The 19072-nt window shown below is 30.2% G+C and overlaps 1 protein-coding gene across 4 annotated transcripts in view; it reads left to right on the top strand.

The window, feature by feature from the left end:
• LOC127733292 (fibroblast growth factor receptor 2-like) overlaps positions 1-19072 on the top strand; it is a 54249-nt gene that overhangs the window by 28872 nt on the left and 6305 nt on the right. For 3 of the 4 annotated variants that reach the window (XM_052242649.1, XM_052242651.1, XM_052242650.1), the window contains 12 exons: positions 1269-1331; positions 6720-6877; positions 8054-8177; positions 9836-10023; positions 11584-11731; positions 12151-12347; positions 12789-12952; positions 13523-13635; positions 15149-15259; positions 15594-15790; positions 16511-16633; positions 17349-17419. In XM_052242649.1, the coding sequence (XP_052098609.1) occupies positions 1269-1331; positions 6720-6877; positions 8054-8177; positions 9836-10023; positions 11584-11731; positions 12151-12347; positions 12789-12952; positions 13523-13635; positions 15149-15259; positions 15594-15790; positions 16511-16633; positions 17349-17419 (1657 nt within the window). The remainder of the gene's footprint in view (positions 1-1268; positions 1332-6719; positions 6878-8053; positions 8178-9835; positions 10024-11583; positions 11732-12150; positions 12348-12788; positions 12953-13522; positions 13636-15148; positions 15260-15593; positions 15791-16510; positions 16634-17348; positions 17420-19072) is intronic. The other variant, XM_052242652.1, reaches the window with a different exon arrangement.

Below are 19072 nucleotides of genomic sequence, written 5' to 3'. Positions count from 1 at the left end.
TTATAACAATTTACCTAGATACTAAGTGTACCTTCTGGCCATAATGCTTCAAATCACAAAAAAAAGTTGCTGTTAATAAATCTGCTTAAATAAGTCTTTGTATTAAATTCAAACAGATATTTCAACATCTCAGATACTTTTTTAATAGCTTCATCATTTGTATACTAGATTTACAGTTTGTTTCTTTTTTTGTGGTTTCATCCTGTCATGCATTCAATTCTGTATAAATGAAGAAATTTGAGAAATGAAAGTATACAAAAAGGTTTGTCACAAAATTGCCCTATCAAAGACTGACCTTTCCAAAAATGTGGATTTCAATTTATTTAATTCAAATCTTTGTAACAAACATTTCAAATTTTCACCTGTGTCCGTTAAAAAAACAGGTAAATATTTGTGTCACCCTGGTCTTGTTACATTGCAGCTGGCTATGAAAACAAAACTTTTTCACTGCATAGTTTCTTTTCATTTTTATGACTTGGCCCCAAGGTGAAAACCTTTTAAATTTCAATAAGCCATTAAAAGATGCACTGTATTAAAGGAACAAAAGGGTTTCTGGTCCAGACATGAAATGCCTTTGATTTGAACCTTGACCTCAAGATTAAATCAAATCATCTGCCATGGACTACAGAAGTTGATGGTCAGTTAAAATTCTATAGGTCAATACTCAGTCAGAATTAATCTAATTCCTATTCTGACACCTTTCTACAGCCATGCGGTGCTAATGTACATTTTCAAAACAAATGAAAACTAAACTAAAAAACATCTCTTTATTTGATGGATAGTTTTTTAATATCACATAAAGTACATGTAATAATACACGTACATCACAAGATTTTAACTTCAGTTACAATGTATTTATATATCTGTCAATGAGACATATATCCTTTTAATAGCAGTCTGACAACCGCTGTCATATCGTGTTGCTTGTTACACGAAATTCTGTTGTATATGTACTAAATTGCAATATTGTAAGATTCTTCTGTAATTGAAAGGACTTTAGTTATGCGCTTTGAAAAAACAAAATACTAAGCAAATATATAAAAAAAAAGCTAAGACTCTCTTGATACACAAGGTAGTCATATAAACATTTGACTATTTACCAACTATTTACTATGGAATTCAGTGCCTCTTGTATAAGTACACATAAACTTTCAATGTATAGCATACTTTTTCAGGAAGTTTAAAAAAAGGAACAACATTCCTGATAAATAAACTGAAAATACACCAAATATTGCTGCTATATATTCATTGTGTATTGTATTTTGTAGAAGAAGAAGTTGAGGATTACGATGAGGTAGAATATGATGATCCTGATGGCAAATGTCAAGAAGGTAAATATTGTGTTCAGAAACTAGTAACTCTCTAGACCAATCAAGATTAACATGTATGATGACTGCTTTGTACAAATCAAGATGAAAAGGCCACACTGTTATGGTGAACATCTGTTCTCTTAAGTTTCCTAGGGTCTTCTGTGATTATAAATCATTTGGTCCTGTAAGGTTCTGGTTCCTTCCACGGTTTTTACTTATTCTATATGTTGAATCTGATAGACGTGTGATAGTTCTTGGAAAAAAGAAACAATATTCAGTATACATTTTTGTACCTCATTATTAAGTATTGGGATGAATACCAGAGTATTTTTGGAAGTCTAAACTTGATCTGGATAGTGTCATTAAGGCAGATTTAAACATCAGTGCTCAGCAAATAAACAAAAATAAAAAACTACAGTACAGAAAGATTAAAAAAAATGGAAGAGAGGAATTTTTTCAATACTGAAGTATTTCATAAACACTACTTTTGTAACTATAAATATTGTAGATACTCCAATCAAACAGGCTATAGTTAATAAAGTCAGAGTAGTTTGTCTTTGTCTTACACAATCAGTACCATCTGTATATACATTATAGGTATATAGATGTAGATTTATGTTGACATGAAAAAGATAACCCTCTATTTATCTCACAACCTTATTTTTAAACTGTCATATTTCCTGCCATAATTCATAATCTTTTATTTTCTCCACTTGTCAGTTTTCATTAAGATTTACGCAAATTATAAGCATTTTTTGCCTATACATCTTTTCATGTTTTAGCTAGATGACTTTATGGTTGTGTTACAACAAGTATATATTTCTTATTTGATTGAATACTACTATTATAAAGAACAGTTTTCTTGAAAAAGAAAAATCGCCTCTTTCTTAAATGGATTTTGGTCGGAATGAAGCTTGTTTGCTGGTCTCTTATTTGATACGATTTACTTCATAATCTGTTGGTAACTATCCAATGGACTTGGTTTTTATGTGGACAAGAAAACTTTATTCCACCTATAGAGACCTTTACAATTAAGAAAGTGAACATAGAATTTCTTCCTGGCCAGTGTAATATATTTCCATCACCTTATAAAGATATTTAGCAAAACTACTAGATATAACAACAAATCAATGTTAATCATGAACCCATGAATATTTGTCCCAACAATATTACTACTGAAGCAAAAACAATGAGAAATGTTAAATGTTGCGTAAGTACGTACTGTATTAAAAATCCATTGTACACCTATTTTTTACAAATATATACATAAATTGAATTCTAAGCTTTCAATCAAATACCACTTCTTGTTCGATAAAGTATGCCAGTTTCAATACTTTTGGCACTATGAGAATGGAATTAACGCAAGCTGTTGTATGCTCTAGTTTATTTTTGATATATTGGCATTGAAATGAACTTAGGCTTTAAAAACAAGACTTGAAACAAAAATCTGATTTTGTTTTGCATGTTGTATCTAAATAGCAGTCATAAGGTTATCGTTTTTGATAAGGGGAAAGGACACACAGATTAAAGTATTTTAACATGTTTAATGGTTGTTTTCACTTGGCAATAAAACAAGGCCTTATAATCATCAGGTGTAAAAAATTGAAGAGGGAAAAATTTGACCAGCATTTAGAAATGAAAAGAACGATTTAATTCAATCATTGTGTAAATCTCAGTCTGCTTGTACTATCAAAATGTTAATATTCTAAGACAGCAAAACAAAGAAATTTGTAAAAGTATTTGACTCCCTGGGAAAGTTGGTAAATTGTACCAAAGAACATTTTCTGTTAATTCATCACCTAGTGTTACTGGTAGAGATAAAATTAAATACCAAGCATTTCAGATAAGTGGGTCCACATGTACACAAATTTGTTATACAACATCTCAAGTCATATTTATTTACATCATTCTAATCCATAATTAATGAAGAGAGATAAACACATTGTTGGTGCCAACAGGGAATTACAAGGTGCACAGACAAATATATATGATAGCATAATTAAATTAACTAGCAATAGATTAGCCTGGAATTAACCTTACTATAAATTGCAGCAGTGAAAATGGCTTGTTCATGATAGAGAGTTGGCATAGTGCAAACCCAGTGTAACAAAACTGTGATGAAAGTTGACATCCAGCTTAGCGATGGCTGCTGTCAATAGCTTTTGTAAATTGGTATCTGAATTAAAAAACGATTATGCTCTGTTGCGTTATCCCATTAAAATTATTCTTCATTGGGAGGGCAAACTAAAAATGATAAAAATGTATGACACCCATTGCAATGCACAAGGCATGTTTCTAAAAATAAGACTTCACTTAAACACAGGAGACCAGTAGTATTGTAATCCAAAAAATATCTGAGCAGCAGGACCAAAATGGACAAGACTGTCTGTGATAACTGTGGCTTAATGAGTTAAAGCCCAAATGTCAAACTACAAATGCATATGCAATCATGACAGTAACAAAACACAGACTACTAGCTATTTCTTTGCAGCCAAATTTACTACTGGGTTCAGCATGCACAAGTTACATTTTTTGTGGAGTTCATACTTCCAACACTGTTCTTTTTCCTGTTTTTCAGCTTCTTCATTTTGCAGGTTTTGTGAAATTATGCCTCCAGTAATGTTTTTTCTTTGTTTTAGTTCATGGTTCTTTTGATCAATGTAAGGAGGTTCTGTTTAAAATGAATTTTTTATATATAAATTAATGTTTTTCAAGGTTTAATAAAGTACAGAGTAGAGACTTATTAAATTGTACCAAGAAGTACCTTGTTTATTATAGAAATATGACCTTTATGTGAAATCTTTTGTGATGGAAATGAAGCTTAAAAAATAAACCTATTATTGGTCATCTGATAGGGGCACCTGTCTACTGGGTCACTGACAATTTGGAGGGAATTATTTTCTAAGTTAATGACCTAGATTTTTCAATATAAATACTATATTATTAGAAACAGGGAATAAGTCTGGTGGCAAAGTTCAGTCTAGTTAAAATTAAATGCCTTATGGCAATGTGAAAATTTTTAAAATGGAAAACTAAAATGTCAAAAACACAATTTTAAAATCAAATGATATAACTTTATAATTTTAAATGAGTAGTAAATGTCAGTGTTAAAAGATCTTTCACACATTATTTTTTTAAATTAACATTTAAGATAAATGGGGCATTTAAAATTATGCAATTGTTTTCCAAAATGTAAATTCAAAAAGTGCATGAAAATTGTTAATAAGGTGTAATTTATCTTCTTTTGGCAGTTTTTTTTTTCTCTTCTGCCTGTTTTATTGTTTAATTTAGGAAAACAAAATATAATGTAAATTACAAAAAAATAGGCAAAGCTCCGATTAAAACTTGGCATTAATAGTTCAAATTATAATGATCTTTACATAACCATGACATTTTTAGAAAATACTGGAAAAATAGTTTAGGTCAGGGAAACATTGTGGCATTTTCCCCCTTTGTGATAAAAGAAACACAGGTACAGTTTCTTAACTATGATTAATGGGTTGGAATAGTTTGAAATGTTTTAATGTATGGTCGTGGTGTGATAACATAAACATTTCTACAGGTCATGACTTAATACAATCTCCAGCCAAACAGCAAAATACCTCTGATTAAAAACAAATAAACATCTCAACAATTAAAACTTGCATTCTTATCCATATTTTATGAGGCTGGATGTCCCTTATGGTTTGTTTAATTAATTGGTTAGTGTGACAAACTTGTTAAGTCCCTTTTGGATCAATTATCTAGGAGGTGCCCAGTTTGACATCAGATAAGGGTGTTTGATGAGTAAATATCATAGATACTTTAATGAAAGTCACTTCCTTTCTATTGTGATAAATACAGATGGTTGGCAGGAATTCCAGTGAAATTATATAATTCAGGGGATTTAAAAGGGAAATTACACTCCTATTCAATTTGTACTTGAAACCCTAGAACTTTGAATAAGTATTTATTTGTTTTAAATTTATTTGATCAAAGTAGAATCAGTAAGCATAAAATTATAGATTTATTTGTTTATTGATGTAAAATTTTGGATTTATTTATTGAAGCCCATTGCTTTTATGTGATGAAACTAAATGCTGGGTACATTTTACAATTTAGATGTTGTAAACATGTGTCAATTTACCAGTATTAAGTGCTTTCAGCTTTAGCAATATCTCCATGCAAATTTACTAGTTACACAACCTATCAAATCAGTATAAATAAGCTATGAATATTCAAATTACTATAAATGGGGTTTTAAAAATGATTTAAAAGGTTAAGCTTTTTGTAAGTCCCTAACTAGTTATTAATATCTAGGTTGCATGTTATATTTTAAGTACAATATGGATTTGGCAACATATTTTTCACCTGATCAGCCACTTGTCTGTTATATACAGTATATGCCAGCCTGCTTCCTGCTGTTAGAACAAACACATGGCCCTTTTATAAAGACCTTTGACCCCAAATCATATGTTAATCCCATTTTCTTATAAATTCTGCTTAATAAATTACAAATTGAATATAGCCATGTGGATTGATGTATAAAGGTTTCCTGCAGAGAAAAGATAAATCAGATTTACAATCACCTTTCATCTTTTTTGATTTTTTAGTCTCATCTTTGTCTGCTTAATATTAGAAGAAAAAAAAATGGAAAGAAAAAAATCAAAATGTAAAAAAAAATGTGGTGACTTTGGATGAAGTAATCATGGTAAACAAGAATGACAAGTTTTTGGAATATGTCATCTTTTGACTTGGTAATGGATTTTTAATTGGTTATGATTGGAACCATATGGGTATGTGGCTTCTGACTAATCCAATTTTCTGTATTACATCAAAATTGCAGCAATTAATAGGATTGGTAATGATAGAGAAACCACACTGAGCAGATTTATTAAGTTTCCAACAAAATATAACTATTTTCCAATTTTTATAATTTTCTTACTATTATCAAGGATATAACTATACAAATCCTTGCTATTATAAAAAGCCCTGGAACATCTGAACTTATGATTGATGAACACACAAATCATGATTTTTACAATGAATCAACAGATAAGAAGATAAATATAAAGCCTAGAATTATTTTTTTGTGTGTGCAAAATTACAGTAGATATTTTTAAAAAGTTAAATTGCAACTGATGTCATATTTTTGTTCAATTGAGTATGGGAGATAACTCATGGTAACAAAAAAGATGTTGGATATTTTGTTGATGATTTAGCTGAGCAAAAAACAATAAATAGAAAAAAATTATCCAATTTTATTATTTTTAACATGGATGCATATGGTCAATGGATTATTGGTATTATAAACTAATTTATTAAAACCCTAATTAAAGCTACACTGGCAGAGCATGTAAATATTTACCAGGACAGCTTTTTGAAACTGTATTCCTTGGATAAGATCTAACTAGTCTATGTGAATTACAGGTCCACCAGTTTTTAAAGACAAAACCAATGGCGAGTGGATTGCCAGACCAGAAATGTCTCCAGTGGAAATCAAATGTGTTGCTTGTGGAAAACCCAAACCTACAATTCAGTGGTATAAGGACAAACAGTTCATTGACCCTGGTGTCACAGGAGGACGGGTAGGCAACAATGTTGTTTTAAAAGTCTGTTTAATAGAGAAGGGATTAATGCTACCTATATACAGTGCAGTAGTTAGATCTACAAAGTATACTCTATGTGAGAAGAGAAATTGATTTTAAATTTTAATTTGATCATGAAAATAAGATGTGGTATAATTGCCAATGACAACTCTACACCAGAGACCAAATGTACAGCCTTCAACAATGAGCAAAACCCATACCACATGGTCAGTTATAAAAGGCTCTGAAATGACAAATGTAAAACAATTCAAACAAGAAAACTAATGACCTGACAGTTTACTATGGAATACTGTGTTGTAATTTAAAAAAAAAACATTAAAATGTTTATAACCTACATTATATTCACCTCATATAAAATATAACTTCTGCCACAAGCCAAGCACAAGTAACAACATTGGCCATGACTGTTGACTTTTATCATAAATGGTAAACAGAAACAGCTTGCTTTTATATGCTTCTACCAGACACAGTCAGTCTGTCCTGTCTGATGAGCCTGCTCTTCAGAATTCCTTTGATATGAGACAAGAAATTATAATTTGAAAAATGTGATGACTAGAGTAAAGAGGTGCAGGATTTATAAACAATGTTATATCCACATATAAACAATTTTATTCAAGCCATATGGCAGTACTGATAGATGTACTATAATCCGCACAGTCTTAGTTCTAAATCTTCTACATAGTGCATTCTTCTGAGGGTTAACTAAGGAAATGTGGCTTTAATTTGTTTAATAGGGGGATTCAATGAGGGGCAGGTCATTCTTCCTTCAGGAATAATGGTTGTGTGCTTTTTAAAAATGGTAATTTTATAATAGGTTGAAATAAGTGATTATAATTTTAATACTAAATGAAACTAGATGCAAAGCTAATGAAATTTAAAAATTGATTAACAGATTTAAAGAAAATTATTGAAAAGAAGTAACTGCTAATAAAGACCATTGTTGATCTTCAGATGTAAAATACAAAATATTTGCACATGTTTATTCTTTTATTTTACCCCAATCACTTAACAAATTCTACTACCCGGTATGTAAAAATTAGTTGAAAGAAAATGTTTGTGTATATCAGTAGATTATCCTCTTGAGAAGCTATTTTATGCTTGATAGAATGAATAATTTGTTTTAAACACATTTGGAAGATTTTCTTTGTTTTTCAGTACAATGTTCGAGAATATCAACTAAAGATCGATAGACTTCTGAAATCTGATGAAGGCAACTATACCTGTGTTGTTGAGAATGAACTTGGAAAATTGAATTTCACCTACAAACTTGAAGTTCTAAGTATGTGAACATGTATAAAGATTAAATTCATTAATACCAATATTTACTGGAATCCAGATTTTAAGAATTAACAGTAATGTGTGATTGTAGTACGGATCACAATGTAGTAAAACAATTATGTTAAATTTGTCTGCAGTCACAAAGACAATACTAGACTGCTCAGTTACAAAAATAGAAAAAGACAATACATTAAAGGATTAAGATACCCAATGGCAAGAGAATATATATGGAAGTTTTTAACCACCTTGACTGGCTATACAGCCCTTGCACGGTCGGTGACAATGGCAAGAGAACATTAGGAATGGGACTTTAAATTGTAAAAAGTTTATGCATTAACCAATTATATAGCTCCATTGGGGGGGGGGGGGGGCTGTCTTAATTATTTTTCATTTAGGAATGTACTTCAGAAATATGCAGCAGTTTATGCTTTAACATTTTTAATTATTTCCTTATGTTAGGTTTTGCACATTGTTAGAAAGTTACACATAGATTAATTTTAAATTGGGGGAATGAAAGTAATTTTGGCAAAGTTTATTGATTATAGAAGTTACATGAGTAACTGATAGCCAATTATTTTGATATATAGGGTATCTAATATATAGCTTGATAACTTCCAATCTTCATCAGATGTGTATGATTGAGACATTTGATAACTAGAGATGCTGATGGTGTCAATTTGAAAGCCAATTACTCAAACATTTAGTGTTAAATTGAAATAAAAAAAGGATTTGCAGAATTTTTCTTTTCATCCAATGTTGCAAGAATAGTATAATGTGATTTGGTGTATATGTTGCAGTTTTCTATCTGGTATAGACCTAATATGTCATGCCTAAATTAAATTGAAATTTCTTTTCAATAAAGTGGTTAAAATTATATTTTTAATGAGAGACTGACAAAAGATACTGTGGATTCATTTTTGTCGAGCCTGCGACTTTTGTCGCAAAAGCGAGACATAGCGATCCTACATTCCGTCGTCGGCGGTGTCCACAAATATTCACTTTGTGGTTAAAGTTTTTGAAATTTTAATAACTTTCTTAAACTATCCTGCATTTCAACCAAACTTGGACAGAAGCTTGTTTATGATCATAAGATAGTAACCAGAAGTAAATTTTGTAAAAAAAAATCCTGTTTATCCGTATTTTACTCATAAATGGACTTAGTTTTTCTGCCAGTTAACATTACATTCACTCTGTGGTTAAAGTTTTTCAAATTTTAATAACTTTCTTAAACTATCCTGGATTTGTACAACACTTGGACAGAAGCTTGTTTGTGATCATAAGATAGTATTCAAAAAGTCAATTTTGTTTAAAAAAAAATCCTGTTTATCTGTATTTTACTTATAAATGGACTTAGGGGAAAACTAGGAATTTATATCAATATTTAAACTCAAGAAAATCAAATTTTTATGCTCTATGATTAGGAGCAAATAATAAAATTATGAGATCAAATATCCTGAAAATAGAAATGTTTTCTTTAACCACCAACATTGATGTCAATGGAAATAAATAATTCCACAATACCATTTCATTAATAAGCAGTTGTTCAAAAAGAATTAAGTTTTTGTGATTGTGAATTTGTTATTATTATTATTGCACAATGAGTGTTATTTTGAAAGTCATTTCCTTAAAGAACTTATCTTTATATTAATATATTTTCAGTGAGCAGAATTACAAAACCAGTAATTGTGGGACCAACAAATCAGACAGTCCAAGCAGGGGGTGATGCTAGGTTTGAATGTAAAGTGTTAAGAAATGACCTACAGCACCATACACAGTGGTTACAACACTACACAGTCAATGGTTCTTATAGAGATGATGAAGGACAGCCATATGTCAACATTATACAGGTAAATATCATTTGGATGAAATAAAAAGATGCAAAAATCCTTTTTTTTTTCGAATTTCCATCTTTGCGAGCTGTGTTAGAATTTAAAAGTATCTCGCTGCAAGGCATATAAAATCTATCCACTTATGCATAGAATGTTTAATATTTCCTTATGAAGATAGATTTTCAAAAGCAAACAATAAATTGATAGTTGAATTGTCCAGTGTTAAACTATTGCTACCTTTTTCTTTATGGGAAAAATTGGTGCTCAAAGAGGTCAGAAAATAGAAAGGAGAAAAATTCAAAAACTTATAAAGCGGTAACACTTTTACTGCACCAGATTTGCATTTCGACAATAAATGTCTCTTTAGTGATGTTCGAGGCCAAAATTTTTGAATAACCAAATCTTGCTGAACCATTAAAGAGCTGATAAAACAAAAAAGGACCAAAAGGTTTGTCATTTCCGGACAAGGAATCGGAGCTTTGCATGAGGGAAATATATTCCTTAAATTAAAAAGATTTCCATCTTTGTATAAGTGCTTCTGTTATTGTTCTGAGAAAAACCTTATCAGTGATTCAACAGCCACCTCAAGCCTAGAGATGGTAATCTGCATTATGTTAATTGTACATTTCTCTTTGACTGGTCAAAGGGAAGCAACCACATTATTAACTCTTTAAATTCTAATGTTTACAGGGACAAAAGGTAGTGTATATTAGATTAAAGTAAAAGAGTGTAAATTTCACACTCAGATATGCAGCTTGAAAAAAATCACACTGAGTTATGAAATGTTCACAGTTGTTGTGTGTCTGAATGATCTTTATGTGAATGTTTCTTAAAAATTAATTCCTTATGTCTGTTAAGCCAGAAGAAAGGATTGTAGGAGAATCCTTGCATGCTTATCTTGAAAATGATCAATTTATTTTAGCTGCATGAGTCATCAGTGTTGTCTTCCCAGATAACTGTTTATAATTTTACAAAAATCCTTACATTAGGTAAAAATCAGTTGCTCTTAAAAAGTCACAATTGTATGTACTAACTTTTAAAAAAGCTGACTGCATGACACATCCCATGTGACTTAAAAAAGAATGTGATTTTAATCGTTGTCTAGTGTATTGAAATAGTTTATTTACTTTTTTTAGTTTCTTGATAATTTCTTATCTTAATTATTTTTTTTATTTGGCTTTTTAATGTTATTAATATTATATATATTGAAATACTATTTCCATTATAATTGTAATTATAACTTGTAAACTAAAAGTAAAAAAAATTACTTATTTGTAAATACAGGATCCTAAACTTTTAAAACTATTTAATTGGTTTTGATTGGTTAAATTTTTTATAGCGTTATCATCACACAGTGAGTGTATTGACACTAGTTTGGCAGAGTGGTTTCAGCGATACTGTTATCAATGTATGAAACAGCTATTGAATAATTAATAACTTTATCAAAATGTTTTTTAATTACTTTAGGCTTACAGCTTTTAGGTTTAATGACAAAATCTCTTATTACTCTCTGTTTCTAAAACATTTGTTAACAAGATATATTCTCAACCTGTTTATGTGTTTTATTTGAATTTTTAGCAATCCATGGTGAATGTTAGTCAACCAGAAATACTTATAATAAAGAATGTAACAAAAGATAATGCTGGATGGTATACTTGTTTGATTTCTAATCCACTTGGTAGAGATTATCAGAGTGCCTGGCTAACAGTTATAGGTAAAGGCTTAGGTTAGAAGGCATTTTTTTTTGTTTTTCATCAATGCAAGAATGAAATATTTTATTTGAAAAAAAAATTCATTAGTAGTAAGTGATTATCAATGTTGACACAATTTTTTATCAGTAATTTTATTATAGACTCATATAAATGGGAGGTACCATGAAAATGAATTATCAAAACCATTTTATTCTGGCAAATTCCTCTACACAGTCAGGAATATAACAAACCATTTCATGCTGTCTTGAATCCTCCCAAAATGGATTGGAATAGTTATACTTTTAATAACAGATAAATCAGCTACTGGGTTTACATAGAATTTAGTATATCCTTTCAAACATTAATATTTCACTTTTACAAAATTAAAAGACTTCAAAATACTAGAATTAAAAAAAAATGGATTTAACTATTTATGCTTTCACTGTTATTGTAGATAAACAAGCAGAAGCAGTAGCTAGTAGGTCAGGAGAGACAAACAGTAAAGAAAGAGTAGTTATCTACATCATTGCTGGGGTCACATCAGTCGTCGTTCTCATCTTGTTACTGTTGGTGTTTATATGTTACAAACGTTACAAGAGGGTACAATCAGGCAAATACAGAAATGTCAAAAGAGTAATTGTCATGAGACAGGTAAGTTTCACTTTTCAAACAATTTATTGTTGGTAAGTGAAAATACAAGTGCACATTATGATTAAGAAGTGAAATAGGGAAATTGTCAATTCCATGTCAAAGTTACAAAGAAAGTCTTAAAAAAAAAAAATTATTGAGGTTCATTAAATGTTCATCAATGATTAGAAGGTAATTATTATTAAATTATGAAAACAAAACCAAACTGTGAGTAATGGTGAGATCATGTAAAAAAGACACATATCTAATCCAGACAAAATCTTAGTTTTAAGGAAGTTTATGTTAGTTTTTTTCATTTTATTTTCAATATTAATGACAGCCTTGTATCATGTGTATCTAGACTTGATTATTTATAGTAAAAAGTCTGTGTGCTTTAGATGTTGGTTAATTTTACAAAATTACACATTGCAATTACATTACAGAAAATCTTAAATTTACTTCCAGAATGAGATTTACTATCCAGACAAGTCTTATGATGGCACACAACCACTGGTTTTACCAACAATTAGAATTGAACCTGGTCCAAGACGACGCTTATCATCAGACTTGACCATGATGTCAGAGTATGATCTCCCTCTTGATAAACACTGGGAATTTGGAAGAGAAAAGTAAGGAATAGCACCACACTGACCAATCCATGAAAATAATTCAACTGTATAGACATATTGACTCTTGACATTTTAACTGATATCTGTTGACCCACAAATAGCATTGCTTACTGTTACCTGCATCAAGATTGTTTCTTTGAACAAAAGCTGTATGATTGAACAAGTTCTCTAAATGAACTAAGCTTTGATGGGTCTTCAGGTTGTAGAATATTAAGGAAGTAGACAAAGAGATGTCACCACTGCAGTCTGAAGTATTTTTAACAAATTACAGGAAATTCTCTAAAATCTGTTTGTTTCATGTCTGACATTACTTAGTATATGATGGACTCACATGATATTTTGTGAGAAACTTCATTTTCTGGTATTTTTGTGAATACTGGAAATAACTAACTCAAATTTTGATAAAAAAAAAAGCACAATAATGAACAATTGTCTCATGACAAAATTGTTCATAAACCCTGAAAATCTGGGCTCATTTAATAGAATGGTTTACATAAGTTGTTATGGTTGTATCACTCAGTACCTCAGTATCTAAATAAAAGTGATGGAATACTTCATTTATATTTGTAGGTTATCACTTGGAAAGCCACTTGGAGAAGGAGCATTCGGTCTGGTAGTGAAAGCAGAAGCTGTTGGATTAAATAAAGCTCCAACAACGGCCGTAGCAGTCAAGATGTTGAAGGGTAAAATTTACTTTTGAAATAATATTAATGAAAACTGGATTTTTGCATAAGCATTCTTATTTATTAGACTAGCATGAACTTTGGGGAAATAAATTTTTCATCATATTTGTTTTCATTGGAACATTTTAAAACTTGCAGGTTTTTTATGCCCCTGCCGTAGCGGAGGGGGCATTAAGTTTTACCCTTGTCCGTCTGTACGTACGTCCGTCCTTCCGTACGTCCCAAAATTGGTTTCCGTTCTCTAACTTGAGTTTGCCTCAACCAAATGTTATGAAACTTATACACAATGCTTATTACCATAAAACACAGATCAAGTTTGAATTTTGGTGGGACACTTTAACCGTTCTAGAGTTATGCCCCTTAATAAATGGAAAAATTGCAAAATTTTTAGTTTGCGTTCTCTTACTTAAGTTTGCCTCAACCAAATGTTATGAAACTTATACACAATGCTTATTACCACAAAACACAGATCAAGTTTGAATTTTGGTGGCGTCACTTTAATCGTTCTAGAGTTATGCCCCTTTATAAATGGAAAAATTGCAAAATTTTTATTTTCTTCTAAATATCAAGTAATTTTTAAAATTGGAGTTATCTTCCTTTGTCCATGATTATAGTTGAATCAACTAGAATCAATGCTTTATACAATGCAATGTTTAATTTTGACTTCCACTGATAAAACACAGATCAAGTTGAATTTGGGTAGTGTCACTTTAACCATTATTGAGTTATGCCCCTTTATAAATTGAAAGATTGCAAAATTTTTAGTTTCCATTCTGTAACTTAAGTTTGCCCCAACCAAACATTATGAAACCTATACACAATATTCATTACCACAAAACTCAGATCAAGTACAAATTTTTGTTTCCGTTTTCTAACTTTAGTTTGCCTCAACCAAATGTTATGAAACTTATACACAATGCTTATTACTACATAATACAGATTAAGTACGAAATTTGGTGGCGACACTTTTACCATTCTTGAGTTATGTCCCTTTATGAACATAAAAATTGCTGAATTTTTTAGTTTGTCTCAACCAAATGTTATAAAACTTATACACAACCATTCTAGAGTTATGCATGTTTACAAATAGAAAAATTGCTGAATTTTTAGTTTCTGTTCTCTACTTAAGTTAGCTTCAACCAAATGTTATGAGACTTACACACAATGCTTATTACCACAAAACTCAGATCAAGTTCAAATTTGGGTAGCGTCACTTTTACTGTTCTTCAGTTATGTCCCTTTATAACTTTATGATATGCAAGCGGGGGCATCATCTGTGTCCACATGTGGACACTATCCACATTTATTTTAAAATGATATTCTAAGTTTATTAATACAAAGGGGAATTGAGTCTGTGAAACATATTCAATACTGAAAAAATATTGTAATACTTCAGTATACTTAATAATTATACAAAAAAGTAGTTGGCATACGACAAATTATAATTATAATTTTTGAATGTGACCAATTGTCTCATCTGTTAATAATTGCCAATTTAATTTAAATATTTCAGAGGATGCAACTGATAGAGAATTGACAGATCTAATACAAGAAATGGAAGTGATGAAATTAATAGGATGCCATAAAAATATCATTAATTTACTTGGATGTTGTACTCAAAATGGTAAGTGGTGTACTATAAAGGTCAAATGTGATCTGAAATGTTGTTCTAGGTTTGGATTTTTTGTAAGGACACCAGCTATAGGTCTCAAAGGAAGAAATGTCGACGCAACTTATCAGCACAAGAATAAATAGACAATTTGCATTTGTGCATTGTCAGCAGAACAGACATTTGTAGTAAGACAGCCATGAAATTTTTGTAATTTTTCATATATAATAAATACATGATAATGTTTTAGTATTGTGTTTTCTCCATTGTCAATTTTGGGATAATCAATTTTAATTGAAAACTTTGAAGAAACTTTATTTCAGATTGTCTTAAAATTGTATAATTTCAGGACCTCTATATGTATTGGTTGAATTTGCGCCACATGGTAACTTGCGAGACTTTTTGAGGTCAAGAAGACCGCCTAATTCTGCAGGATACGAAAAGCCGGGGCTTGAAAAGGGCTCTTCCAGACCATTAACAGAAAAAGACTTGATATCATTTGCATATCAGATTGCTAGAGGAATGGAATACCTTGCGTCAAGACAGGTTAGATTTAAAATAATACTTTTTATATGAAAAGTTTTAGTTGTTTAACACTTGTTTATTCTTTAATTTAAAATATAAGGGTTAAACTTTTTATACCATCATTGGTAAAGATTGGGACTGTATAGTGATTGTGTCTGTTTGTTTGTTCTTTACTTGATCTTCCCAAAGTTGAAACATATAGAAAATCTATAGGACTTCAATGATATTAGATGTTTAATACTTATTTATTCTTTAATTTAAAATATAAGGGTTTAACTTTTTATACCATCATTGGTAAAGATTGGGACTGTATAGTGATTGTTTCTGTTTAGATCTTCCCAAAGCTGAAACATATAGAAAATCTATAGGACTTCAATGATACTGTGCATATTTTTTATCTGAAAGAATTTTTGGAGTTTGCAAAGAAAAATAGGAACTTTGCCATATCATATGGGAGATTAAGGAAATGAATTTGTTATACTTACTCACAGTTTTTCTGAATTAGTATCTTAAGTTCCTTTTAGGTAAAAAGCTAAACTGAAAAAAAAATATATTTTGTCAACTTGAATTGGAAAAAAAAAATACTACTTTATGATTGCTTATATAGTGAATGAATAAGTAATAAAATAGCACTCATTCCTGGATGGGCTTTTGTTTTATTTAAGTGTATTGATTTCTGACAGTATACTACAAGAGCTCAAGTTTGAATGTGATATATTAATTTTTGTTTATTTATTTCAGTGCATTCACAGAGATTTAGCTGCAAGAAATGTGTTAGTTGCTGAAGACTATGTACTAAAAATAGCAGATTTTGGTTTGACCAGAAATCTGACCAATGTGGATTATTACAGAAAGACTGGAGATGTAAGACATTCTTTAATAATACCATGTTTTTGAATATTCTTTTATCAAAATCTCAAAAAATTCACCTTAAGATCTAATTATTTTTGTGGTTACTTGGTTTCATGGTTTCTAGGAATTCTGTGAACATGCCAGATTGGTATTTTTTGGAATATTTAATTCATGGTTCATTTTTTCTCTACAAATTCATTAAAATGAATACCCCAGAAATAGCCATGAATCCACAGTAAAACATGCTGTAAAAAGGTCGAAAGTTGGAACAGATTAAAAAACAGAATACTTGAAATTGAATTCTTTTATTGCCGTATATTAAAAAATTATCGGAAGTTCTTTTATAAACATTGATGTGAAATACTTCTTAGTATATATAAAAGAACTTTTAAATTTTGCAACTTGAATTTCGGAGGTGTAATGTTAAATCCACGGCAAGCTCAAAACAGAAGCATATGCTGCTGCTGTAACAAGCACAGCATTTAGGAGTAAAAGAAAGAAGATTAGACTCAAGAGTTTAAATACTGTGTTTGTGTAGGTTGACATGTCTTCCACTAGACTGTTACCTTGTTAACTATCAATTATAAAGCTCAGTGTACCAGTCCAGCACAAATTATGGTAAATTCATATCATTTTAAACACAAAATAAAATATCCATGTAATACTTGCCACTGGATTTTAAGTAGCTATCAATTGATTAGTATTAATGGATGTTTATTTATTGCAGGGTCGTCTACCAGTAAAATGGATGGCTCCAGAGGCATTATTTGACAGAAAATATACTTCCAAGAGTGATGTGTAAGTTATTCATACTACTAAAAAATTTCATTTCACTTCCATACAAAAATGCATGTTAAATTTTGTTCCATTATACAGTAGACTCCGGCAAATCGGATACCCAAAATGTCAGCTAAAAATATCCGATTACCCGATATATTCAATTAGACGATGAATGTATATTCATTGAATATTCTGCAATAATGAGTAGATATAATCCTGAGATGTTACTAACCCTGACAATTGCTAAATATGTGAAAGGGCTGGAGGATTGATGGAGTGATTTTTATCAGTTACATCACCACGATGTTTGTGTAAAAAATTATCAGCTGATTATGTAATGATTAAATTTGTTTTCAGTTTTTAAATCCTTTATTTATTAAAATAAATCGAATGTCCTGAAATATTTATGTGAATTATTATCTACCATCCATAGTTTGTCTTTATTTGTTTTGTAAGCAAATTAATATCCATTATTTACATTATCACACAGGTAAACTAATTTGGCTATAAATAGATCTAAGCATGTCTGTGTAGAATCTCCAAACTAAAATCGTATTTGTTATAATTTTATTTCTTTAAATAATCAAATTAAAATTTATGAAAATAATCATGATTGATAAAATATTATTGCATAAAGTTTACGTTTTCTGAAGACTATTTATATTTAGGTCATAGTTCTAGAGGCTTCCTCACAAATTTGTAAACATCCAAAATGGCGTCCATGACATGTGGTTACTTTTGCACATGTGAAAAAAATATATCTGACAAAAGTCAGATTTCTCTTGTCAAAAGGGATTTTTATTTATATTGCAATAAATTAATCAGAAGGAGGTACATTCAGTTTAGATTATATTTCTGATTCAGTGAACATTTAGAGTTTGATCAAAATTCTCCAAACAGCAACGTCAACTGAGTCTTGCATATTTTATGAATATATTTAAACCATTTGAAGTAAAAGGGCATCTAATTCACATGACAAAGGAAGACAATGATTAAAGACAACAATTTATTAAGAAATACTAGTAGTTCCTTTTATTTAGTAAAAACAAAATCTTCTTGTCTGCAAAATGTAAATTCGTAACTTCCGGGTCCATTTCCTGTCAGAAAAACATTGAAAATATCCGATTGTGCATGGTTTTGAACAAAATGACCTGAATATTCTTATCCGATTTGCCGATATATTCTTATATCCGATATTCGATTACACGATAAAATTAACATTAAACATATAGGGAAGGGTTTGGTGTTTTGAAATAATATTACAATAGCCGATATATTCGTTTAGCCGATATCCGATTAGGTGGAGTCTACTGTAATAGAAAGATATAAAGTTATTGATTGTGTTAAAAACATGAACAAATAAAAATAGTGCCAAAAATTGAAGATAAAACAAAAGAAAAAAAGAAAATAGTTTTGAACAGAGGATGCAACTTTGCTGTCAAGAAAGACTTTTAAAAAGGTGAAAACTGGTTAACATGATTTTATTTTAGTTTGTTTTAACATAAGAAACATGATGAAGATGGTCTTGAGATAAAGTTTTACAAAGAACCATTAGGCCAAAGTACTGCTTAATTCATCTTGTTATATATTGTATGGTATATCATAGACACAGTCTTTACGAATTTAAATTGCAGGCCCTACGGCAGTAAAATTTTTTCTAAAAAGAGGCCT

The sequence above is a fragment of the Mytilus californianus genome, unplaced genomic scaffold (assembly GCF_021869535.1).
Source record: "Mytilus californianus isolate M0D057914Y unplaced genomic scaffold, xbMytCali1.0.p SCAF_3, whole genome shotgun sequence".
In the NCBI taxonomy this organism is placed as follows: Eukaryota; Metazoa; Mollusca; class Bivalvia; order Mytilida; family Mytilidae; genus Mytilus; species Mytilus californianus.
Note: the sequence above shows the minus strand (reverse complement) of the source record. Positions and strands in the feature narration are given on the sequence as shown.